Below are 25,231 nucleotides of genomic sequence, written 5' to 3' on the forward strand. Positions count from 1 at the left end.
CTTTTTGCTGCAGGTATCTCAGGGTACCTGCACACCCAGAAGTGTCCTTCCCATGTCCCCAGAGAGCCACCAGCCTGAGGGGCTTCTCCTCACTGTGGGGGTGGGCTCCTGCGTGGGCTGAGCCTGTCATTGCAGTCCTTCCAGCAAAACTGGGGGGATCCAGGTGACAGTGGACCTGTGGAAGGGGGATTAAGGTGACAATGGACCAGTCGAGCTGGTCGAGTCTGACCCCCTGCTCAAGCAGAGCCTGATGGCCAGTGCTGTGTCCAAGCATATTTTTTATTATTTCCAATAATCACAGCTCCACCGTGCCCAGAAATCTCTCTTGTCCACTCTGGGCTTTCAGCATTTGCAAACCGTGATTAAATAGAGCCTTGAGCTTTCCTTAGCACTTGTATCCCTTCCTGACCCCTCTACCAGGTGTATTTCCTGCTCACCTCTTCCTTTGATCAGCCTTCTATCCCCTGGCAACTGAGGAAACACATTTCCAGGACTCCAGAGGGAGTTGGAGAGCCTCGCTGGCTGATGGCAGCTCGTGCCTTAAAACCTGAGGGAACTCCTGAAATCCCTGTTTCACTTTGCCCCGGGAAGCATCAGCTTGGTCACCAGAGGGCAGGAGACCTCTGTAATAAAGGTGCATTTGGAAAAAATGCTGGAATTGTTGTTTTTTAGAAAACTAATGATCTGAATGTTGTTTTAATGTGATGCCGACCAAGCAGCTGGAGGGAATCCTTTGGAGTAAAAACCTGCAGGAGGTTTTGGACAAGATGTTACCTCCCCGGTGGTGAGGGAAGGTGGAATGGACTTCATGGGAGCTATGAGGGAGCTCTGGATTGGAGGGTGCTGGTGCATCCAGGGTGAGGTTCTTCCTGCAGTTCCCCAGCCTGGCTGTGGGTTGATCCCAAAATCCATCCTCATTTCTCCCCCCTTCTCCCACCCCCGACACAATCAGACAAACCACACAGTCCTGTTTTTAAAACGGGGCCTTTCTCCATTTTTATTTTGCCCAATAAAAATCCTTCACAGTCAGGTAGAGAGAGGAGAGCTGGAGATACGTATACATATAGATCTGCATGTCTATTTATATATATACATACCTCTGTACAGATATATTTATATATTCACCGTAGAAAATGGCAAAGGCAGTAGCTCTTCACATCTGGATAAACCCAATGGAGACATACAACAGACCAGCGGGAAACTGGGAAGTGTGGTAAGAGTTTTAACATGAATTTCCAAAACAGATACACCTTTGCTGTACAAAAATCCCGGAATGCTGCGTGTTACCTCTTTTTTCCTTTTTTTTTTTTTTTTTTCTTTTTCCCAACCTCTTGTCTCTTAAATACATTTATAAACCAGAGGCAAATTCAAGACAACGGTGTTTCGGAAGTGACCAGTGGACAGGAGAGACACCCAACTTTATGGAGTTCTTTTTTAAATATTTTTATTAATTTTTTAAGTATATATATATATATATATATATAATTTTTTATATTTTTTTTAATTTTTTATATTTTTTTTTGCAAAGTCTCATTAAACGCAGTTCGGAGAACCAGCAACAGTCGACGCAGAAACAGAACAGTAACGGAGTCGAGTTCAGAACACTTCTGGTTTGAATTCACAGTCAGAGCAGAGAGAAACCGACAGGAGGGAAGAAAGCACGAGGCTGGGATCGAATTTACAGTCGGGAATGCCTGGAGTTGGACGAAGGGTTGGATGCAGGAGGTCCTGCACGGACACAGCCCGGCGGCCGAGCGGGGCCGGTGGGCCCCGGCTGTTATTGCTGGTGAAGTGGGACAGCAGGCTCGCTCAGGCCCTCCCTGGGAGCTGGGATTTGGGGATTGGGGGGGACAGGTATGGGTCTGCTGGAGGACAGACGCAGGACACGGGCGACTCAGGCGACGTGTTTAGGACGAGGGATCCTCCCAAGCGCGGCAAAGGCCGAGAGGGGCTGCCCTCGGCTCACAGCGATTCCAGGTCCCAGGGAGTGCAAACAAAGACACCTTGGAGGAGCCCTGGCCCCGGGGTGGGCTCTGCAGGGACCCCCCTGCCTGGAAAGGGACTGCATAGACACGGTGTGTGTGCAGCATTGTGTGGCACCGGTGCTGGGACCCTCCGGCACCGGTGCTGGAGCTCTGCCTGGGGGTGTTCTGCTCCTTTCAGTCACCTGTGGAGAGAAAGGGACCTTCTCCTCCAGGAGGGCAGCCTGGCTCTCGGGAATGGCAGAGCCACAGTCTCCCACTGGTGTCTGCTTGTGGCTCTGTGAGCTCAGACACCCCAGTGGCTCCCACGTGGAGAAAACCTGCAGGGACAGCCATGGGATGGGACCAGGAGGGGATGGATCACACCTCCTGGGGGCCCAGGCTGGTGGCCTGCTGGATAAGGGCAGCTCTGGGCTCTCCAGGTGAATGGGACCACCAAGCTCAGATTGGTGGTTGTTTGGAGCCAGACTGGACCTCGCTTCCCTTTCCGAAGGAGGAGAGCCCAGGGCTGGAGCTATGAAAGTATTCAAGGGAATACTGGCTTCCCTGCAGGTATCAGAGTTGGGAAGAGTCCCTTTGAAATCTCCCTAGAAAAACCTATTGCTTTGGGACAGAAAGCAGAGACTTTCTGCCGGAGAAAACAGATCTGTGAAAGAGCTGTGAGAACACAATCTTGTCCCAGGCTCCAGACCTGACACGATCCCCTTCAGGGGGAGAACCAGGGAGGAGGATTATCCTGAAAATTGTTTCTGGTGAAACATCCTATTGGGAAACCAACATCTGCAAACAGCTGGATGAGATCCCAACCCCTCAATAGACTGGGAGGGGGCCTGTGTGCCCCTACAGACCTCATAGACCCCTCACACCCCTGTTTTTCCAGAGGGTGGAAGGAGCAGGGAGCCCCAGAGCTGGTGGGTGGGGTGTTGTGATGGTGTGAAGCCCCGTGCAAGGATCTCATGGGAATGTCCTTCAGCGGGAAGCCAAGTTGCTCTTGGAGGTAAAGCAGGACTGATGGAGCTGCCACGGGAATGATGGAGAGGAGAGGTGAGGACCAGCTGTCTGGAAAGCTCCTCTGAGGGCAGGGTTGGGATGTGCCACTCCCAGTGGGGGCTGTGGGCTCCAGCTCCACGTTCAAATGTACCTGGAAAAGTTCTGGGAGAGTCACTGGTTGCTCCAGTGGGCTGGGGAGGATCAAAAAGGAGGCAGGAGAGTCTGGAGAGCTGGGGCAGAGGAGCAGCAGGGCACAGGCAGTACATGAGCAGATCTTTAGCGAGGGGTTTTGATGGACAGTAACTCTATCAAGGGGTTTCAAGGCTTAGGATGAAGGGTTGGGTTAAATTAATGGCGATTGGACCCTCTCCCATCCCAGGAATTGAGTGGAGAAGGCTGAGCACAGCTGGGGAGCAGAGGCACGGTGAAAAGGCATCTGCCCTATGCCCAGACCCACCTGAACACCATTCACAGGAGCCCTGATCTCCCCCTGGCCTGTGCCCTGCTTGCCAAGGCTGGGACCAGATCCAGGAGCTTTGTGGAGCCAAGCTGGGCAGAGCTGCCTTCAGCACTCCAAGCAGGAGAAGCAAAGAGCAAAGTGCATTCACCTCAGAATTTGGTTCCCTGGTAAGGAAGGTGCTGAGGAGGCCCTGGGGTGAGCTGGGGAGAGGACACCAAGGGGGCAGCCAGCAGGACGACCAGCTCTGAGGATACATGTTTTCCTGGACAATTCCCACTGATCCAGAATGAGTCCTTGACTGGACCCTGTAGCAATGTCTGCTGCTAAATTAGAGGAGACCTGTCACTCTGAGGACAAGAGGAATGGCTGGGCATGCCATTTCCCAAGGGAAAAAAAGGGAATTGCATCCACCCTCCTCCAGGGAACAGTCCCTGGTCCACATTCTCCCTGGGCAATGCATGGAGCTACGTGGTGTGGCCGTGGAGGATACTGGTGTGATGAACAATCAGCTCACCCAGGAACTCCTTTCTATCCTGTCCTGTCTAGCACAGGAAAGGCCCCTCATGGACCTGCAAACATTCCCAGGTGGGACACCAGGAAATCCACCCCCTCTCCTGTCCCCTGCCAGCTCTCATTCCCCTCTTCCAGCTCACAGCAGCCTCATCTCTCCCCAGGAAAGCCAGGACAGAGCTCCAAGCGTGCAGTCCAATGCCCTCCAGAGATCTTTGGTCATGTTGCTCGTGAGCAAGCTATAAAGTGCCACTGGAAGGGGCAGGAGTGGGGCAGGATGGTCTTTTCCATGGGCAGAGCTCCAGGGGGACACCACTGGGAGCCACTCTCTGTGTGACACAACATGGGCAGGGGGGACTTCAGCCTTTACCAGGGGACAACAGCAAATCCTGGCACGGGGTGACAGCAACAAAGCAGGACAGAGTGGCACCAGGCTGTTGGAGTCAGTCCTGAGGGGATTGCTTTCCTGGGAGGTGCTGAGCCCCTGATTCCCACTGCCACAGCTCTGGGGGTGCTGAGTACCCTCCATGTGAGCACAGCATCAGTGCTGCTGGTCCCGCTCACCCAGAGAGAAGCCACAGAGCTGCCTGGTCTCCATTGAATCACTGAACATGCAGAGCTGGGCTGTGGTTTACATCCCTCTGTATAACGTGGCAGCGTTAAGAGCAGCAATCACATTCCCCTCTGGAGTGTGGAAACCCGGAGGAGAGGGATCTCCCCCTGGCACGGCGCCAGCGACAGCAGGAATGGTGCTGTGAGACAGTGGCAGAAGCTCAGTGGGACTGTGTGAGGCACAACAACGTGCCATGGCTGTGGTTTCACCCTTGGGGTGAGACAGGAGTGCTGGAATTAGCTCAGCCTGGGTCGGTGTCTGACAGCAACAGCAGCCAGCCTGGGAATGGTGGTGGAGCAAAGCAGTGAGGGGTGAGACCTTCCCTGGCACCAGGACAGCCTGCTTAGCCCCCATCCTGATGGATGGAAGTCTCTGGAGCTGAGCAGTGTCCTCTGCACTGTGGATGTGCCTGGAGTGTGACTCAGCTGTGTGTGTGTGAGTGGTGTGACACCAGAGCTGCTCCAGGACTGCCCACCACTGGCCTGGCTCTCCCAAAGATCACAGAATCAGCTGAGTTGGAAAAGACCTCTGAGATCAGCAAGTCCAACCTGTGACCCAACACCACCTTGTTACCCAGACCATGGCACTGCTGCCACATCCAGTCTCTTCTTAAACACCTCCAGGGAAGTGACTCCACCACCTCCCTGGGCAGTCCATCCCAATCTTGGATCATATTGCCCAGCCCCGTGTGTCAGGTGTCCCAGAGCATCTCTAATGTCTGTGGACCCCTCGTGTGGGGCAAGTGACCTGAGACCCTCGTGGCCACAGCTTGTGGTGGTGGCCAGTGGCAAGTTAGAGATGGTTTTGGGGGCAGGACTTGGAAAATTACACATGAGCCAGGATGTCACTTGGAGCTGAATTCCATTAGCTCCAAGGTGGAGGAGACAGCTGGGTTGTGGTCAGGCTCAAACTCTGTGTGGAGTTTCATGGGACAGAAACCTTTTATCAGCCCTGCCTGAGCCTCCAAGAGACGATGCCAGCCTCCTTGGGCATTCCCAGGACGTGTCACCAAAAAGCCAGTCTGGGACCCCTTGGCTATTTTACCCCAAGGCTGAGATCCTCAACACAGACCTAGTTTGGAATGGGAGACTTCATCCAGTCAGTGTGAGAAAGTGTTAAGACCTGGGAGGAGCCAGGTGAGCTCCCACCTGGGCACAAACAACAGGAATCCAGGTGTCCCATCATCATTTTGCTCCATCTCTGCTGAGCAAAGGGCTGGCACAGGGGAGAGGACGTGATGGGGAGCAGTGCATCCAGTTGTGGGGAGGAATCTCGAAGCCCAGGAATCCTTTGGGGCACTTTGGCCGGGGAACTTGCCAAAACCATCTGTATTTTAAGTCACCAGAGCACAGGGGGGTGGTTTCTGCTGGACAGCCGAATGTCTTAATGGGTGTCAGCAAGGCTCTGTCATCCAGGCAATGTCCACAAAATGAGGTCCCTCAGATCTGGATAGAAACTCTTGATTGAAGTGATGCAGTGAAGAAGAACGTGAAAGGAGTGGGCCTTTCCTCCTCCAAGGTGTAAAACTTCTCCTTGCTGCTCCTGCCCCAGCCCAAGCAGTTCCTGATGGATGCACTGTGAGGCCACTGAGCCCCTGGGCAGTCCTGCACCCCTGTGTACCTCCAGGTTTCACTGGATCCATCAAGACACTCACTCCTGGTACCAGTGCAAAAAAGATCAAGGAAAAACGATGATGGGGCAAACCTGACGTGCTGGAGGACTTGGCTGACTGCTGCTGGCAGGGCCCAGGTGTGTGGGGAGGCCACACAAGCCCCTGCTTCTCCTGCCCATGGATTGGGAAGCAGCTCTGGAGAGGTGACCCACAGGGTGATGCCGGTGTCGGTTGCTCCTGAGTGTTAATGTAGCAGGGAATTGCAGTGTGCACATCCTCAACAGCAGAGCTGGAAGCTCAGTCCCTCTGAGACTCCTCTCCACGCCCGTCAGGGGTCAGACCTGAACTAATCCCCCTTTTATGGCTGGTCCTGGGAGAGGTGCTTAGCCTAAGCTGCCCCCCCACCATGTTTTTCAGGCTGATGAGTTGTGTGTCCCTCCAGCACCAAAGACACAGGCAAAAGTGGTGGGAGAAGACAGGAACCATCAACTGGGATCTTGAAATGCCCTGGTCTCTTTGCACATCTCCATTTTCTATGGCTCCAGGGATCTCTTCCAGCCACCAACAGCTCCAGGAGCACTGCCTGATGACCTTGGTTGGTGGGACTAACTGCAGCCTCCTCTCTCTCTCTGCTCAGTCTGGAGCTCACCACAGCAATGCTTGTTCCCAAATTGAAGGTCAGACCTGGTGATGAAATGAGGAGCTTTTCAGAAAGGGAGCATGGAAAATGTGCAGGTTCAGGGCTTTTGCTTGGAAGGTCTTCAGCCCCTCAACACCCTGAGGTTCTTCCTTCTTGTGCACATGGAATGTGATCTGGCCAAACCCTCCCTGGAGTCACCGCACGGACATTCCAAGGTGTCCAGTGCTAATTCCAGCTTTGTTCTTCTATCTTCTCCCTAAGAGAAAGAGCCAAAATTCCCACTCATGTTGATCCTTTGGCCACTGCCCAGCCTCTGCAAACTCCACTTAAAACGTTTTCCTTCTCTTTACCGTGGATCATGGTAAAAAAATGTCCATAAAAGGGAGAACTGGGCCCACTTTGCCCACGTTTTCAAGCCGAGAGCTGGGTTTTGCTGCCTCAGTGACTGTGCACGTAGGATTTGGTTATTGTTCTGCCAGGGCATAAGCACTTGCGTGATCTTAAGCATTTTCCCTTCTTAAGGACTGAATTCATGCTCAGAATTAGTAGCTGAGTGTTTTCTTAAGCTAGGCCTGCGTTATCTCCATCCCTGGAATATGTGATGCCGCGTGGGACGGCCGTGGGTGCTGTTTGGAATGGCTGTACTGAAGGCTGACGCTCGCCCCGTTGGAATCCAGCTGGGATGTGCCCCCTGCAACTCCTGAGTGAGGCTTGGATGCTGTTTTTAAGTAGACCCTGGACCAAGAGAGTGCCCCAAAGCGTCACTCATTCAGGGACAGGGTGGCACAATTGCCCAATATTGGGGCAAATTGCTAAAGCTTCAGTTTGCATAAACATCCCACAGGTTTGGAGGCTTCCCCAAACCTTGATCCCATTGACTTTGGGAAGTAAGAGGGCTCTTGGGAAGGGAAACCAGCTTGGATTTCCAAGCTTTTTTCTTGCTGTAGTCAGCTTGGGTGTATAGTAAGGGTAAGGGGACCAAGGCAGAGGTGGGAGGGTATTTCTGCTCCCAGGGTCAGTCACAACCTGGGAGAGGAGTGGAACCACAGAAGGAAACCACAAGGAAATGAAAACACAGCTCTGCTGAGCCCCCAAAGAGGCTCCTGCTGGGAGATCATTCCCTGTTGGCTTCTGTTACCAGGACAGGCTCATCCTGCTCCTCAAGGATGTCCTAACCTCTTGCAACCATGGTAGCCATGGGCTGGCAAGAGGGAGTCGTCTGGCAGAGATATGTCTGGTTTCACTGAAATCAGTGGCCAACCTTGCACTGACTTCACTAAGACCATCGTCTGGAACAGGATACTTGATGCAGAACAGTGAGTTTGCTCATCATCCCGAGAGCTTTGCTCCGTTAGCCAATGTGGCTAAAAACATCTTGGAAAAAAAAACAAACCAACCAACCAAACCGACAAACCTGCCACTTTGAGCTGTTTCGCTGCACGAAAATGCTCGGGAAAACCAAAGAAACCGAATATTAACCTTCCAAAACAACCAACCGAGGAGGGGTGAATTGTAGGAGAGGGGGTGGCAGCCTCCAGCGGAGTAACAGTCACGGCAGATTAATGAAAGAGCCAATTTTGACCCTCACCAGCTGTACTAGGAAAAAAAAACCCGAAAGAGATGTCGCATCATCGATAGAAAACCAACGCACATCCACAGTTATTTTACCTACAGAGCACAGAAGTGGAGAGTAAGGGTGGTGGAGCTCGGCTGGGAGCAGAGCAGGCTCCCCCCGCTCCGGCGGTAGCGCGTTATCCTTCGGAAGATCACTGGCTTGAGTAGGTAGTACATGCACAGCAATAAAAAAATCTCGTTGTGTCGTGGTGGTGGCCCCTCCTCAGATCTCGGTGGACTCAATTCGCTCGAGCCTGGAGGGAGTCCACATCTTTTTCTCCTCGGTGTGCGGGGGGCTGGTGGCCTTGGTGTTCATCTCGTTCACCTTGTGCTCCAGGAGCTGGTTCTTCTGGTACATCTCCACGTAGTTCAGCTGCAGCTGCTTCTGGTACTTGATGACCTTCTCCTTCTCCTCCTGCCACGTGCGCCGCTCCTCCTCGAAGTCCATCACCTGCTGCTCCCGCTGCTGCCGCTCCAGCTTCAGCTCCGTCTGGAGCCTCTCCACCTCCTTCCGCAGGGAGTTCACGCTGTCCTCGCTCTGCCGCTGCATCTTGGCCTCGTCGCTCTCGCAGGCCAGTGGGTCCCGCAGCTTCTCGCCCAGGTCACCCCCGAAGGGCCCCGGGGGTCCCATGCTGGCAAGTGTCCGCTTCAGGCCGGAGACCTCCAGCTCACAGTGGTTCAGTTTTTCCCTCAGCACCTGCACCTCGCTCATCTTGCGCTGCAGTTCGCCCTCGCAGATCTCCAGGTTGACGCTCTTGGAGCTGTAGGAGTCCTTCAGGGTGAGGATCTGCTCCTCCTTCTCCCGCAGGAAGTTCTTGCCTTCCTTGAGCTGCGAGCGCAGCCCCACGATCTCGTTCAGCTTCTGGGAGACGTCTGCCTGGGAGTCCTTCAGCTGCTGCTTGAGCAGGGAGATCTCGCCTGCCTTCTGGCACACCTGTGGGAAGAGCATCCGTGAGGTTGGGGGACAACAGCAAGGAGCCACCACCCCTGCTCGTCCCTCGTGCTGCCCATGAAACAGCCCTGCTCCAGGACTGAGTTCCAGCCTTCACCAGGCCCCAGACCACGCCAAAGACCTAAAGGTCATCCCCACACCTGTGGGGGAGATTTTGTGGTTTTTCCTGCAGAAACTTGGGACTTTTCAGGGACCCGATGCTGTTCCCAGCTGGAGTTGTCCAAAGAGCTGAGCCAGGTGCTGTGAGACAGTGATGCTTCCCTCCTTGCATTTGTCTTACTCACCCAACCACAGCCCTGTGGTGCTCGACCCCAAACCCTCTGCTCTCAGCAGGAGTTTTCCCACTGGCCTCAGTGGCATCTGGACCTTGAACAAGCCTGAGACAGAAACACCTCAGACCCAGGGACCACCCGGGCTCTCCCTGAGCACTGGGACAGTAGGACAGGATGATGTTACTTACTCATCCTATGGTGCCTTCCTTCCCAAAGACTCCTAAAGAACCCTGGAAGCGTTCAAGGCTTCAAGGACAGGGCTTGGAGCACCCTGTTCTAGTGGGAGTGTCCCTGCCCATGGCAGGGGGGTGGAACGAGGTGGTCTTCCAGGTCCCTTAACAGAGCAGGTGGCCAAAGGAGGGACAATGCAGCCTCCTCATTCTGGGATGTAACTTGCAGGGATTTTACAAAAAGCCTCTAATAAGCTCTACTGAACATCTGCAAAAGCACATTTCAGAGCCTAGTTAATCCCAGCTTCCTTGACTTCCCATCAGGATTAGCAGAATAGGGTCTTCTTGATTCTAGAGCTACGTTTTGCCTCTGCACTCTTAATAAATTTAAAGTTTCTAGCCAGTCCATGGAAGGATTAAAATTCTTCACATGATCAAGCTGGAAAAAAAAAAGGTATGTGAGCACTGGCTATACAAACAGACTTTGATAAAATGTTCTAAAAATAGAAACAGTAGGAAAAAATTATGTAGAACTCAACAGGAGAACTAGAAAGAGGAATTTGCCTTTCAGCTTTTTAAGAGAGATAAACTTATTAAGAACTGAAAACAGCGTGTTGCAATGGAAAGCATGAGGTAGACTTGGCCATTGATATAATTTTTAGCTCAGTTGCTTTTTATCTTCAGCAAAAAAAAAAAAAAATCAAGTATTTGAAAAGCAGTTTCAAAGTTTGCCCAAACGCAGACCTTACAAGAATTTAATTAAAACAGACTTAAACCTGGTTTTGGTAGGCACAAATACCTGTATGGAACGAGTTGTATTCCCTGAGACTGGATTTAAATGTCACAAGTTGGAGTGACCAGACTGCGAATTATTAACCAGCACAGGAGGTGTGCACAGAAAGTTATGCTTATTTTAGTTCAGTGGAAAACAACAGGTTTGGGACTCAGACAAATGAGGTGACAAGTGTCCACAAGAGGCCACCAACCCATAGCCATTATCTGTGGGGTCCCCTTAGGGCACATGGGAGGTACTTTGGGCTGCCAGAACCCTTGATGAAAACCTGTTAAAACAAGGCTCTTACCTCCCACTTGGTCTCTTCAATCTTTGGGAGAAACTCAGCCTGCTCCTTCTTGAAAGCCACAAATTTCTTCTCCAGCTCCTCTCGCTGCTGGAGGAGTTGCCCCATGTCGTCCTGGAGTTTTTTTTTCTCCTGCTGGAGCTTGAAAATTTGGAGCTGCAAAGCCTGCTGAGCCCGCTGCGCCTTTTTGGAGACCTGCTGCAGCTTGTTGGCGTAGTTCTGCCTCAGGTCCTCCATCTCCCTCTCCCAGATCTTCTGCTTCTCCTCGAAGACCTGGAAGATCGCCGCCTCGCTCTTGTCCAGGTTCCTCCGCATCTGGAGGACCTCCTGCTCCTTCTCCCACAGCCGGTCCTCCAGGTCCTGGATGATGTCGTCCGTGGAAGGTGAGTGGAAAGGCATGGTCTCGTTGAGATGGTTCAGCCTGCTGAAGGAGGAGGTGCTCTTGCTGGAGGACCGCCCGCTGTCTGAGGTAGATATCCCGTTGTATCCCACGATGTTCTTCTCCACGTAGGTGGTGCCGATGCGGTTGATGTGGCTGGTGGAGGCGCTCATGGGCCCCACGTGCTGGCTGTAGCCCGTCCCGTAGGTGGGCAGGCTCGTCAGGGAGTTACGCCCCGAATCCGAGAGCCCCCCCCCTTGGTTTGTAGTCCTGTTAAGGCTGCCCTTGTCGAGCCCAGCTTTGGGTGCGGACGGGCTATTGCTGTTGGCGTGGTTCAAGCTCTTCCTGTTCTCCGTCATCCCGTTGCTCTGCGGCGGGCAGAGGTTCTGCATGGAATGGAAGTTTTTAGGAACTACTGGCTTAAAGGCTGAGGGTCTAACTAAGGGCTCATTGCTCTGCAAAAAGGAAAAAGGACCACGCGTCAAACACGGCAGGAGGCTCGGTAACGACACAACAAAAAGAGACACATCGGCACAGGGCGGGGCTGGTGGGGTCAAGTCAGCTTGGGCTGGCTCCATGTTACACCTTTTGGGCCATTTGGGGTTGTACAGGAGGGACCTGTAGTCACTGGTAGGACATGAGGGACCTGTGGTCACCGGTAGCACAAGACTGTGTCTTCCCTTGCCCCAAATAAAAAGAAGTAATCTTGACTCACCCCCAAATCTGTGTGATTTACCCCCTAGAATGCTCCTTGGGCTGCCACTTGCCTACCAAACCTGATCAAAACAACTCTGATTTTGGCTGATCGTATTTGGAAGGACTCTCAGCCTTGAGGGTGCATCGTCCTGTTGCTGAAAACTGAATTGAACCCTTGGATTGGCAGCTATTTTGCCCCAAGAGCATCATGTTTCCCTCCTGCTGGGAGTGATCTCTTCCTGTGGGGACCTTGTGTCCTGCTCATGCTCTGATGGGAGCAGGTAGGAGCTGTGACCCCAGCAGTGACTCCAGGCAAGGAACATGCTGAAGCTGCTCTTCACTGGAATATTTGTGTTTTCTGTGGGCATAAGCAATGCAGGGGGGAAAATGGACCACAGGGATTTAGAAAGGATTTTAAAGCCTTGAACGTTCCCCACCCTGTCAATGTGCCTACAGAAACAAAATTTCCTCAAAATGGGATTGAGTCTCCCCTGCTGCATGTTGGTTTTTAGGTGAAAATGACAGCAGAGGAATCAAAGATGTTTTGGAAGTGCCTTCTGGGAGAAACAGAAGGAGCCCTGGGAGCAGATTGGAGACCAAAAACCTGATGCCTGTGAGACTGAGATGGACTACAGGGACCAGTGGATTAACAACCCAGGAGAAAAGGCCACCAAACACTGCAGAAATAATACTGGACACAAATTATGGAAGTCACTGGAGCAGAGCAGCAGGGCACATAAAACACTGCTGGCTCTGGGGCTCTGCTCCTCCAGACCTGGCAGATTTTGCTCCCTGAAGCCAAAAATGAGCCACAAGGACTGGGCTGGACTGGGTCATAATGTTTACAGGGATAGTTTCAAGCCTTGTCACTTGTCCCTCACAAGGGATTTTGAACAGGGGCTCGGGGGTGCTTTCAAGCCACAGCTTTAGGTGGCAGTGGGTGGTTGAGGATTGCCTATAAATGGTACAAACATAAGAGTGGGACTCAGATGTTGGATGTACTGAAACAAGCTGATTCCAGCTCCCTCCCCACCCATCAGAGAGGTAGGCACATCATCTCAGGGAGGTTGGAAGAGCCAGTGGCTTAAAGACAGGTTTAAATGAGCTGAAAACTTCACTGAGATCGTGCTCTTGGGTTCCTCAAGAATTAACGTTGGCCCTGAAAGTGATAAGAACGCTACTATCTGCACATAAAACGTACAGAGTGAGAACTGGACTATCTGCCAGGATTGCTTTTTTGCCCGGGGCTTCCTGGCGTGTGTTTTCAGGGCCGTGCCGTGGCCACCGAGCTGCTCCAGGAGGCGGAGGGTCTCACCTGGTCGAGTTTGCCGGAGATTGGCAATATCTTTGGTGGGTTACCGGGCTCTCGGTACTGGGGAGGAGGCGGCAGGTTCTTCTCGTTGTTGGAGGTCACGTTCCCACAGATGTCCATCTTCACCTTCTCGCTCTTGCGCAGGTCGCCGTTGATGTAGAGGGAGTTGGAGACCTTCTCCGACTTGTAGGTCTTCTCCTCGCCGGAGTAGCGGTTGGAGATCTCCCGCGCGGAGTAGCCGTTGTTGCGGGAGCCCTCGGAGGCCTGGCGGCCGCTGCCCTGCGTCCGGGTGCCCACGCTCTTCATGGCAAACTCCTGGTCGTTGGCCACGCCGCTGCCCACGCTCCCCATGGCGCTCCTGGGGGCGGCGGTTCGGGATGGCCGGGCGGCGAGTCCGTGGAAGTTCTGCGGGCTGGCGCGGGCGGGGTCACTCAGGACGGGCAGTGTCTCTAGCGTGGCCATGGCAGCGTCGAGGTGAGCTGGAGGCACGGGTCAGTGGCACTGGGAGCAGGAGGGAGAGGAAAGGGGCTGTTAAAGAGGTGCCTTTTGCCCACCACCCCCTTTTGCAGATCGAAATCGTGTCCCGGTGTCCAGTACGGAGCAGATGGTGGGGTTGTCCTCCTCTCTGGGAATTCAGACCCCCTGTGGCAGGAGGGCCTACCCCAGCAAGGCCTAAAATCCAACCAGAGAATGCAAACAGTGCCAGCTCTCGTGTCAGCTCTCTGTGATGTGTTAGCAGTGGCACCATGGTAATGTTCTTGGCGTCGAATTCTGCTCAAACCAGCCTGGTTCCCCAAACTCCAAACACACATCCTGCTTTTTGAAGTCTGATGTGACAAATAAGCTGGGAGCTGGCCTGGAAATTTGTGACTGGCGCTCAATCACTTTATACCCTAAAAGTGCAGTCCCCTTTCATACAGTCAGGTTCTTCTAACTTAACCCTTCTTGGGGTGTATGTGTGGAGATTCCTCCCTTGGCTGGGGACACCCCTCAAGGTGACTCCTCAAGGTTGAGAGATCTCCCCACGAGCGTTGGTCTGGGGGAGTTACATCAAATCTCTACTTAATAACTATTTCTTTTTGCCAGCTTTAATATAATTGCTTCAATAATTGCTTCAATGTAGTGCACCGTCCTGTCTTATACTACACTACTAGTAGTGTTAGTGTTTGTATGGTGCAGTAAATAATTCTGATTAAGATGTTTTGTCTGATCATTTGTATAAAATAAATGATTCGTTTTATATAAATATTCTCGTTTTGCCAATCATTAAAACCTGCGGGACAAAAGTGGTTCAGTCACACATTCTGTAATTCCTTAAACTTAAACCGTTGACATAATCCAAGGCTGAGATTGGATTCAGCTGCACCCAGACTCCTCTCTGAGCAGGAGTTTAGAAAGCCAGGGAGCCCTTTCTGCACCTTGTGACTTCAGTGGCAGGGCTTTTAAAATAAATTCTGCCTAAGCCTTCTACTCCCACCCACGACACTCCCTTGGAGAAGCACTGATCCCCCAATCCCACTCACTGCCCTCCAAAAGAGCTTCTCTTAAAGCCTCTGACCCCAAAGGTTGGGTGCTCCTCGGGGGAGGGAGTCTGTGTGGGTTTTGTTTGGCACAGCTCTACGGCATCGGTTGGACACGACCGTTTGCAGTTCCCAAGGTTGGATTATTTCTGTCACTTTTCCCAGGTTTTGACAAGTTTGAGTTACCATGGGAATATGATTTCTCCATCCCTGGTCCAGCAGTAGCTTATCCAATTCCTCTCTCCAGCCCATCTCTTAGGGATGACTCAACAAGGCTTAAACAACACACTTTCCATCTCTTCCTTTGGGAGTGTTGCTCCCATGGGCTTGAGCTTTTAGAAAGGTGCTTTTGTCCAGGTGTCATCCTGAGTTTTCTTTTAAACATTTGTTCCCCTTCTCCATCTTATTCTTACTTAGGTTGTGCCTTGGACTGGCCAAAACTAGGCCATGGGAAGTGGATAATGTGCAAATAATGGTTTTAAATGTTGTCTTTGACCAGGTCAGAGGAGCTGGGACCAATTGTCCTTGGGACCAATTCTCACATGTCTGGATGCTCTTCATCAGCTTTTACATAAAGGTGAAAAATCTTATTTAAGGAAATAAGAGCAGTAGAAGGTGAAGGTTTCCCCCTGGATGGGATAATAAAAAAAGTGATGCCCCTTGCAGATAGGTTCAGGGATGGAGGAGCTCCGACAGGGCCAGCAGGAAGAGGAGATGGAGAAAATCCCTATTTCAGTGGGGTTTTCCCTCTTCTTGGGGTAGGGATGTTCATTGAGCCCTCCCTGAGAAAAGCAGGAGAGCTGGGTTTATTTCCCTGGAGAGCAAGCTCAGGTCTGGAGCTCAGCTCTCATGCGGTGTCTCAGGGGGTCTTGTTATTTGCGCTAATAATGGAATGGAGGAGCATTTAAAAGGTTAAAGCAGGGGCTGTGCTGCTCAACTTTGCTTTTATTAAACTGCAGTTTCTGGAGGCTTCTCCTCCCTCTTTCCAGCACCTTGTCCTGCCCAAAACACAGCTCGAGTGTCACGTGGCTGGTGGGCAGATGTGGCAAACAGCTGTGCCAGAGGGAGAGGGCACAGAGCTGATACCTACAGCGAGCTGGCAGAGCTCCTGTGGCTGTGGACGTGGTCACATCCTAAAGGCACTTCCCAAAGAGCATCACAGACAGTTCATGAGTTACACAACACCCAGGAGCTAATCCAGCTGCCTCCTGGGCACCTGGAGGCTTGTTTGGGCTATGGAGTGATGAGGAGGTGAGAGCAACACCCACCCGAAGCCACACTCAACCCACTGCGCCTTTGGATTTTGTTAGTCAAGGGAAGACTTTTTGTTCTGCTAATTTAGGAGTAACCTGCTTTTCAGTGACTTTTTTCAGTCACTTTTCAGTGACTTCTCTTTGTGGGACACCAGCCACCATGGGAGGGATGTGCTGGAAGGCCTCAGCTCCAGACGAGGGAAAGGCAGAGGCTGCATTGTCTCCATGCAGAGCTCTCCAGCCAGCAGAGGAGAAATCCAGGTTACCTTTCCCTCACTGGGTAAATTTCACAGTGACATTTGCACGTTTACATTGACTCTCTGAGGGCAGGATGAGGTCACTGGAAAGTCTGATCCTTAAAAAGGAAAAAAAAAAAAAAGGCCAACGCAACAACAAGCGGTTTCTTTTAACTGGGAGTCATCCAAGCAAACATTCTGAAAAAAACTTGTTATTAGCTTATGTTTACTGCAAACCCAGGGCCTGATAAACAGAGTGCAAGGACAAGCCTTACAAATGTGTTATTAAGGAGGTACCAGAAGTGCCAACAGATCCCCGACAGTACAGCTTTGTTTGCCAAAAAGGGCCATTTTTTTGAGAACAACAACTCTTGGGTTTGTATCTTCTGGCAAGCTCCTGTTCCCAGTCAGGTTTTGCACTGGTTGTTCCTCAGCTGAACTGAGGAAACTGAACTGAAAACAAGTTTTGAGCACAGGAATAGCTCTGCCACGCTCTGGTGCAGAGCAGGAGGGTCATTTTATTCTCCTTCCAGGTTTGGAGGAGTGCATGATTCAAAACTTCTCCAGCACATTTCTTCTCCTTAAATCTCTTAATCTCTGTAGTGATAGGATGAGGGGAAATGGTTTTAAACTTGCAAGGGGCAGGGTTAGATTAGATAAGAGGAAGAAATCCTTGGCTGTGAGGTGGGTGAGGCCCTGGCACAGGTTGCCCAGAGAAGCTGTGGCTGCCCCTGGATCCCTGGAAGTGTCCAAGGCCAGGTTGGAAGGGGCTTGGAACAACCTGAGCTAGTGGAAGGTGTCCCTACCCATGGAGATGATCTTTAATGTCCCTTCCAACCCAAACCATTCTGTGGTTCTATGACTCCATGATATCTACCTCCCTCCCATGGGAACGTGAACTAAAACTGGTGATTCTCCATGAGAGGAACTGGGAGTCCATTGAGCACAGGAAGGCTGAGAGAAGCCAAATCGCTCTGCTTTAGCAGTGTTTCATTCCCAAGTCTGTCTGGAAGGAAAGAGGAGTCATTCTCAGCATGGCTGGGCTTGGAAGAGACTCCCAAGCCATGGTAAAGGGATGAAAGTGGCTCCCCTTGGCCTGTGGAGGGTGGAGAGGCTCCAGACAGGCAGGAAACTAAAAGAGGAGTATTAAACCACCTGCCAGACACTGCCCTTTCCAGATGTTCTCTCTTTCCAGATGTTACATCCCATCTGCAGTGGGGAGGAGGCACCAGGAACATCTCAGTCTTCATCCTCACCAGGCTCTCAAGAAGATGCTATGTCCAACTCACCTCCCAGGGAGGGCTAGGTCTGTCCAAATCAATCCCAAGTGACACCTATCTGTCTGTCTGTCCATCCCACAGGGCACTGAGCCACAGGGCCCTTGCTGAGCTCTGCCCTCACTCCAGCTCCTCAAACCTCCATGGTTACAGCAGGAACCCGAGTGAAGGGACTTTCTGCAGACACAAAGGAGGGGCAAACCCCTCCAGAACAAACACTGAGCCGAGTTCACATTTCCCAGCATTTCTGTGTTAATAAAAGCTCAAAAGAGTTTCTTTGTCCGCCTGGATTGATTCAAGACTCCCTTCCTGGTAGGCATCTCCATGCCAGCACCTTACCAAGGTGCAGACAGCCTTCTCTGACCAGGGACACTGGGATTTCACACGCTCCATGTTGCACCAGCTCCCTGTCCCATCCAGCTGCAGTGGCCCCTTGGCCTTTCCTGCAGCAGCCTTGCCTTGGAGACAGCAATATTTTAATGCCTGATGGATGAAATCTGAGGTGAAATGTCCTTTTCCACCAGCTGTGGTGGTTAAACTCTTCATGGCCACCTCTTACCCAGACTTCTCACCATCCCTGCAGCTCCAGGGCACTCCTATTGTAAATACAATTATTTGTAAAATAACAACTGTGTCTTCACACTTGCTTTATCCAAATGAGTTAGCGATTGCCTTCCAGTTAAACAGAATTAAAAATCACTTTCAGATAAGCAGCTGAATGGTTAACTAAGACTAAATTATGGGGGCCTGGCTCTGTTTCTGCCTGAGCAGGTTAATTGTTAACACCCTCGTAACAAAGGCCTTGGGGGAGACAGACATACCTGGGCACTGTGCCACGGGAGAGGGAAATCAATCACCGGCCCTGGGCAGAGGGAGCTCCGGCAAACAGCCCCGGAGCAAGGCAGTGCCTTGGCACACGCGCCACCCCAGGCATGTGGTGCTGGCAGGACGGGCAACAAAGGCATCTGAAGGTCAAAAATTCCCCCTCCTCACCGTGGTAACAGGTGTGCCCGTGACCTTCAACGGGCGCAGGTTTGTTTGTGTTGGTTTTAACGAGCAGGCAATTACTGACGCGATAACGAACGTGCTTTGTGGTGCTGTTTTTTTAGGGCTATAGGGCCTGCACCTGCCCCGTGTTTAGGGGCTCTGGTGGGCTCTGCCAGTTTGTTGGTGGCAGCGCCAAGGAGCTGGGTTGGCTGGAGGAAAAAGAAGTCAACGCGTCCTGGGGTGGTGGAGCAGGTTGGAAACGGCGTGAAAAGGTTGAAAAAAAAAATTGCTGTAGTGATTTCGGCTTCTTCCAGAAAAATACGTGGAGAGAGAAGGGCAGTAATGGGTTAGTAATGGATTAGCAGTGAGAAGACAGTCATGGATTAGCAGTGAGAAGACAGCAGACTCTGCAGGGAGCAAAACCACCTGTGTCCAGTGAAGCATTAACAGGCCCTGGAGAAAAACCACCACTGAAACACAAGACCTACAATTGCACTCGGCCAATGTATCATAGAGTCATAGACTCACAGAGCCAGGAAGGTTGGAAAAGACCTTTAAGATCATGGAGTCCAACCATCCCCCTGCACTGCCAAGGCCACCACTGAGCCATGTCCCCAAGTGCCACATCCACAGGGCTTTTAAATCCCTCCAGGGATGGGGACTCTCACACTGCCCTGGGCAGCTGTGCCAGGGCTTGACCATGCTTTCCATGAAGAAATTTTCCCCAATATCCAGTCTAAACCTCCCTGGTGCAACTTGAAGCCCTCTCTTCTTTTTCCCTCTTAGTCCCATCCCTCCTCTTCTCCAGGCTGAGCAAACACCCTCAGCCTCTCCTTGCACATCACAACTTCCAAAACCACCATTCAGCTACTGCTCTGCCTCCTGTGTGTCACAGACCATCACATGTCACCTCCTTATGGCCATGCTGGACCCAAACCCGGCTGAGAGCACCTGCACTGGGATTGGTTCTGGAGGCAGGGACACCACAGCTCCCCTCCCATCCGGCACCTCCTTTTCTCCTACCCCCTTCTCAAGTTGCTCAGTCTTGAAGAGGGGAACGGAATGAGCTTTTCTTGTCTCTCACAAGCATTTTTTCCAGCCCTCAAGTAATTCTTGTGGCTCTTTTCTGCACCTCCTCCAGCTCCTTTTCCCCCCACTCCACCATCCTGGCTCAGTGGCTGCCAGATTTTCCTCCACTTCTGGGATACAACACGAACACACTCGAACCTGTCGGCAAAAACATGCACATCTCAGGCTCCTCAACCACAAGATTTTTCCACAACTGAAAGCCAAATGAACAACTCCTGCTGCTCTCCTGGGACACAAACCTCTCTTTTCCCATTTATCCCTGATGAAGGGCACGGGAGCATTGCTATGGGGATATTTTTTCCCCCCTTCAGGCTAAAAGGCAAACTCAGGAAGGCAGGTTGGAGGGTCAAGGAGTGGCAAGTTCTTGTAGCCACCTCCAGACACCTCTTGGGCCGTGGGGTTGATGGGTGTCTGCACATCTTCCATCCCTCTGTGCAAAAGATTTATGGCTGGATTTACTTTTGGACACAATTCCAAGTAACACGCTCCAGGTTCTCTACCTGAGCAGGGAGGTTGGAGCAGGTGACCTCCAGGGCTCCCTCCAACCTGAACCATTCAGTCATTCTGTAGTTGCTGCTGGGCTACAGAAACTTAAGCTCTGGGGTTGGATTTTCAGGTTAAAATGAGTAGAAAGTTGTTTTCTCACCCCAAGCCCCCGTGGCCTGGGAGATCCTGCAGCTCCTGCACCTGGACCAGGGCAATTCCAAGCACAAGGACAGGCTGGGTGGAGAACAGAACGAGACGAGCCCTGGGGAGAAAGGCTGGGGGGTGTTTCTGCATGAAATCATCCTGTGCCATGATCAGGGTTGAGGAACAGAGTGTGGGTGGAAGCAAACCCCTCCAGAAAGGGGTTTTAGAGACCTCAGCAAGCAGCAGCCCCTGCCTGGAGCCCCGGGGCACTTTGCAGGGACCTTTGTAGCTCTGTTTAGCTAGAAGCAAGGAATGCCTGAGTTCAGAAAGCAAAGCAACACCAAAGCCATCCTACATGGCTTCTCCTGGGAGCAGCCTCCATGTATCCTAAGGCTATTTCCATCACACTGCTGCAGGCATGCAGCCCCAGAAATCCATCCTGAAGCTCTGTGCTACCATCCCAGCTTGGGAGTCCTGCTGAGGAACATCCAGTCTGGGGCTTTGTCCCTCCTTGACCCTCCTCTCCTTTCCCAGCATCTGAGAGCACTGAGGGGTCTGCACAGGGAGCAGCATCCTCTGAGTAACTGGGCCCAGTTAAAAGCTGCCCACCCTCCCAGTACGAGCCTATTTCTGGGACAGGAGGACCACGCTCTGCTTTTCCCTCCTGAAAAAGTGTCAGCCTCAGGTGTGGGTGGCAGGGTTGGGGGCAGGCAGGACCCCGTTTCGGGGGGCTGCTCTTCCTCAAGCTTCTGTGGGAAATAAAAGCGAGAGTGGCTCAGAAACATTTCCTTTTCCTTTCCGCCTGCTAATGAGATAATTACAGCTTTTTGTATTCTGGGAAACCACTTTCTCATTATGGGGGCCGCAGCAGCTATTTACATAATAAGCCTGAAACAAAAGAGATGAGATGAAAAGGCCCAGGCGGCTCTTCGGGGGAGCTCTCCTTGAGCTGCTGAGGGAGAGCCTGTCGAGATTGATGCATTCCTCCATCCCCAAAACCCCTCTGCCAAGGGCTGGAGTAGGTGGCAGCACTTGGTCCAGGATGTTCCCAGCTTGGGATGCTCCTCACTCCTAGCTGTGAGGGTCCCCAGGGTCCCCAAAACCAGCCCAAAGTGCTCCCATAAACCACCCACCGCAATTCCGGTTGCCAAAGGATTTGGGAGGGGTGACCCACATCAAGGAGAGTCATGTCAGTGTTTGTGGGGCTTGTAGTGACACTCTGGGACAAGTCTCACCACCCAGCTGGCCCGTCCCCTGTCTCATCTGCCGTGTCCCAGTTTCCTACAGCTGTGGATAAGGGACATTCTGGGGACCAACCTGTCCCATCCCACATCCCATGTCCCCATTCCTTGTCCCAACTGCTGGCCAAAGGACATTCTGAGTACCAACCTCTTCCATCCCATGTCCCATGTCTCTGTTCCTTGTCTCCCCTTCTGGCCAAAGGACATGATGGGTTCCAAATTGTCCCATCCCATTTCCCCGTCCCCTCAGTTGACTAGTTACCTGTCCCACCCCATGTCCCATTTCCATGTTCCCCCAGCTGGCCAAGGGACACGTTGGGTACCAAACTGTCTCATCCCACATCCCATGTCCCATTTTCCCACCCCCCCCACCTGGCCAAGGGACATGCTGAGCACCAAACTGTCCCACCCCATGTCCCAGTTCCCTGCCCCCACAGCTGACTATTGGGTACCAAACTGTCCCAGCCCACATGCCAGTGCCCTGTCCCCCCATCTGGCCAAGGGACACTCTGTGTACCAAACTGTCCCTGCCAGCAGCCACCTCCCTTCCCCAATAAAGGCCCCATTGTTCTCCCCCACAAAGCCCGAATAGTGCAGCCTGCTCCAGCTCCACCTTCCCTGCCAATCCTCCCCCTTTGCTATCAGTTTTCCTCCTCAGTTGCTCTGTGTTTAAGGGACACAGTCCAGTGCCACCCCTCCCTGTCCCCCGGGAAGCGGCGGGAGGGGAATCACGGCAAAGCACGGCCGCAATCTGCACATGGCCTTGGCTCCGTGTCCTGCTTGTCCTCCTTCCCCCTCCCCGCTCCCTCAGGGTGCTCCTGGAATGAACACCCCCCCAGCTGCCTGGAAAGCCCTCTGTGGACAGCAAAATAATCAATAAATCCATCTGGGCATTGCCACTGCTCATCCAGAACAAGCTGCTCTGCCTGTCCCAAGCCCACCTCCACCCCAGCTCATCTCAGGGCGTTCCCAGTTTTAACCCACTGGATTTTCTGGATCCAAAAGGAGCAGGCAAAGGTGTGGGATTAAAAGCCAAGCACCTGGCAGGCTGCACTGATCTCAAGCTGCTCCAGTAAGGAAAGAAATAAAAAGTTGTTGTGAAGGCTGCAGTAATGCCCCAGAGAAACCTCAGCAGGTGACCTGGAGGTGTGACAAGGTGCATCTCCAAGGTACAGGGTCCCAGAGAGGCTTTTTAGGCTCCATCCTGGGAGTATTTCAAGCCCTGAATGGACCAAGCAGGGTCTGGTGCCATAGCTCAGTCTGCCTTCAGCACTGAGCTGGTCTAGAGACCCCCCCAAGGACCCTCCCACCAGGAATTATCCTGCCACGGAGGTTTTGGGAAGCCACACCAGAGCTGTCCAGCTGACCAGAGTCCTCACCCTCAGGGGAATTTACCCCCCTTTTCCCTGTCTGCTGTCAGAGCCCTGGATTTTGGATCCCCCAGGATGCACCTGGGGGCAGCTAGGAGGGATTTTCCATGACATGCCATCTCTGTCCCCATCATCCCAAGGGGTAGAATGCCAGTGGGACACAGTGGTTTCAAACCGAGCCCAAACTGCCATCCCAAATCCCAGGTGTCCATCAGGAAGGGTCAGGTCACGGTCTCACCTGTGCCCACCTGCCCTTGTGGCTGCCCTCAGAAGATGCTCAGTGCTGGTTGTGCCCTTGTCCCCAGTAAGGTCCCAGTGGCTGCCCAGAAAACACCAACTTTGGTGGACATGGAAAATTCCCGGAGTTCACTCGATATAGGGAAAGGGAAGTTTGATGGAGCAGCCTCAGTGCTGGCTGTGGGGCTGAGCATCTGGGATGCTCCATGCCATGGGCTGGAGCGCTTGAGGTCATCCCAGCCCTGTGTGCCTCAGTTTCCCCTTGTTAAGGGGATTCTACTGGATCCAGGGGGAGCTTTCCCCACCTGGAGCACCCCATGCCTGCTCTGACCCCTCGGTGCAAACACAGCGCAGTGGGTTCATCCCATCCCCAAAAAACACCTGCAAAGGGTCCCACTGGCTCAGCCCTACACTAATCCACCAAAACCCTTTTGGCAATGTGGCTGGAGACGACCTGCTCCCGGCTGATCCCGTGGTGCTCCCTGTTCCGGGGGGTATGAGGGAGCTCCCGGTTCACTGCAAGGTGCTGCTGCCCCTGGAAGTTCCCCAGCATGGAGCTGGCAGTGCCTTGCCTGGCACCCCAGGCACCTGCCTGAGCATCCTCACACATGCCCACATCCCGGGGATCCCGATGTGACCCCCTGCTCCAGCCCCACTCCTTGGCCCCGAGCGCTGGAGTCACCAGATCCCCCCAGATCCCCGCAGGATCGAGACCCCTGCCCAGCACGTGGTGTTGCAGGGGGAGGGCCGATCCTGCCCTTTGGGATGATCCATCACCCGGGAAGGGTTCCAAGCAGCGGCCCCCGCGAGCCCTGCCCGGCTCTGCCATTCCCAGACCTTTCCCAAACCTCTGTCCCCGCAGGAAGAACAACAAGGGGACCCTCCACCGGCTCCCACCCGCCTCCCACGCCGCCAGCCCGGCCGGGATTTATCATTAACTCGCCCTGAGGAATTCCAAGAGCGCGGAGCCAGCCCGGGAAGCGCTTTCGCTCCTCCTCGGACACCACGCGTGGAGCGAATCCCCGCGGTGGCTTGTCCCCGTGGTGGCTTGTCCCCACCGCCAGCTAAACCGGAGCGGTGCCCCAAAAACCCACTAGGGTGCAAGGTCTCGGTGATGGGAGCTGCCGGCTGGATCCAGGGGGAGCTCAGAGGGGGGGGAAATAGCAGCTTCCCCCATCCTGATCACCCCACCTCCGTGCACCCCATCCCCGCTCCCACCCCAGCCCGCTGGAGAGGTCCCACCCCAAAAAAATCACCTGCAAAGAGTCCCACCAGCTCAGCCCGCACTTAATCCACCAAAAACCCTTCGCTCCCCTGCCTGGCCCCAAACAAAGACACCCAGCGAGAGGGGGGAAGGAGAGGAAAGGAAAGATTCCCGGAAAAAAAGCACCCACCGGGATTTACCTGGGCAGCCCAGGGGTCCGTCCTGCAGCTCCCCCATCCTTCGGCCAGCTCGAAACTCATTGTTTCGCTGCCCGGTATCCCGGGAAAAAAACTCCAAAATAATACCTGCGGAGAGCAACCTGCCTCTGGGCCGGGGCCAAGGGCTGCCCTCTGCTCGGTGGGATTGGCCACGGCGCCCGCGGGAGTTTAACTCTTTGTGCCCACCTCCGGCGGCGATTTTGGGGAGGGACGGCTCCGTCTGGCTCAGGTTTGGGGATTTGGGGGGGTACTGATGGCTTGGTTTCGCTCAGATGGGGATTTTGGGGGCTCACAGCTGGGTTTTCCTGAAATAGGGATTTGGGGTCTGACTCTGCCTTTCTTGTTTTCAAAAGGGGATTTTGGGGTCTGGTGGCTTCTTTTTGTGTGCAGAGGGATTTGGGGATCTGAAAACTTGGTTTTGCTCAAACAGGGATTTTGGGGTCGAACTGCCTGTTTTACTCCAAATGGGAATTTTGGGATCTGACAGCTTGGTTTTGCTCAGATGGGGATTTGGGGACCAGACAGCTGGGTTTTTTCAAATATGGAATTTTGGGGTCTGAATGATTGGTTTTGCTCAAATAAGGAATTTAGGGGCCCAAGGCCAACAGCTAAATTTTTGTGTGTGTGTGTTGGTTTTTTTTTTCAATTTTTATATTTCGTGGGGTTTATTGTTGTTGGTTTTTTTTGT

At 52.9% G+C, this 25,231-nt stretch overlaps 1 protein-coding gene and 2 long non-coding RNA genes across 6 annotated transcripts in view; all 3 read right to left on the reverse strand.

Annotated features, from left to right (window-relative positions):
• Positions 1-25,231, reverse strand: part of LOC127475997 (uncharacterized) — a 261,043-nt gene that overhangs the window by 185,173 nt on the left and 50,639 nt on the right. The window lies entirely within an intron of this gene.
• Positions 1-25,231, reverse strand: part of LOC127475988 (uncharacterized) — a 242,551-nt gene that overhangs the window by 166,879 nt on the left and 50,441 nt on the right. The window lies entirely within an intron of this gene.
• The window catches only part of LZTS3 (leucine zipper tumor suppressor family member 3), a 51,739-nt gene continuing 27,476 nt past the window's right edge, over positions 969-25,231 (reverse strand). Inside the window, exons 1-4 of one of the 4 annotated variants that reach the window (XM_051798191.1) lie at positions 24,526-25,157; positions 13,285-13,782; positions 10,898-11,659; positions 969-9,355 (exon numbers count right to left, since the gene is read on the reverse strand). In XM_051798191.1, the coding sequence (XP_051654151.1) occupies positions 8,645-9,355; positions 10,898-11,659; positions 13,285-13,743 (1,932 nt within the window). In that variant the 5' untranslated portion in view covers positions 13,744-13,782; positions 24,526-25,157 and the 3' untranslated portion in view covers positions 969-8,644. Of the gene's footprint in view, positions 9,356-10,897; positions 11,729-13,284; positions 13,783-24,515; positions 25,158-25,231 lie in introns of those variants that run through there. The other 3 variants (XM_051798189.1, XM_051798187.1, XM_051798190.1) reach the window with 3 other exon arrangements.

This window comes from Manacus candei, unplaced genomic scaffold (assembly GCF_025592945.1).
Source record: "Manacus candei isolate 608988 ecotype Guabito, Panama unplaced genomic scaffold, ASM2559294v1 h1tg000048l, whole genome shotgun sequence".
NCBI lineage: Eukaryota > Metazoa > Chordata > Aves > Passeriformes > Pipridae > Manacus > Manacus candei.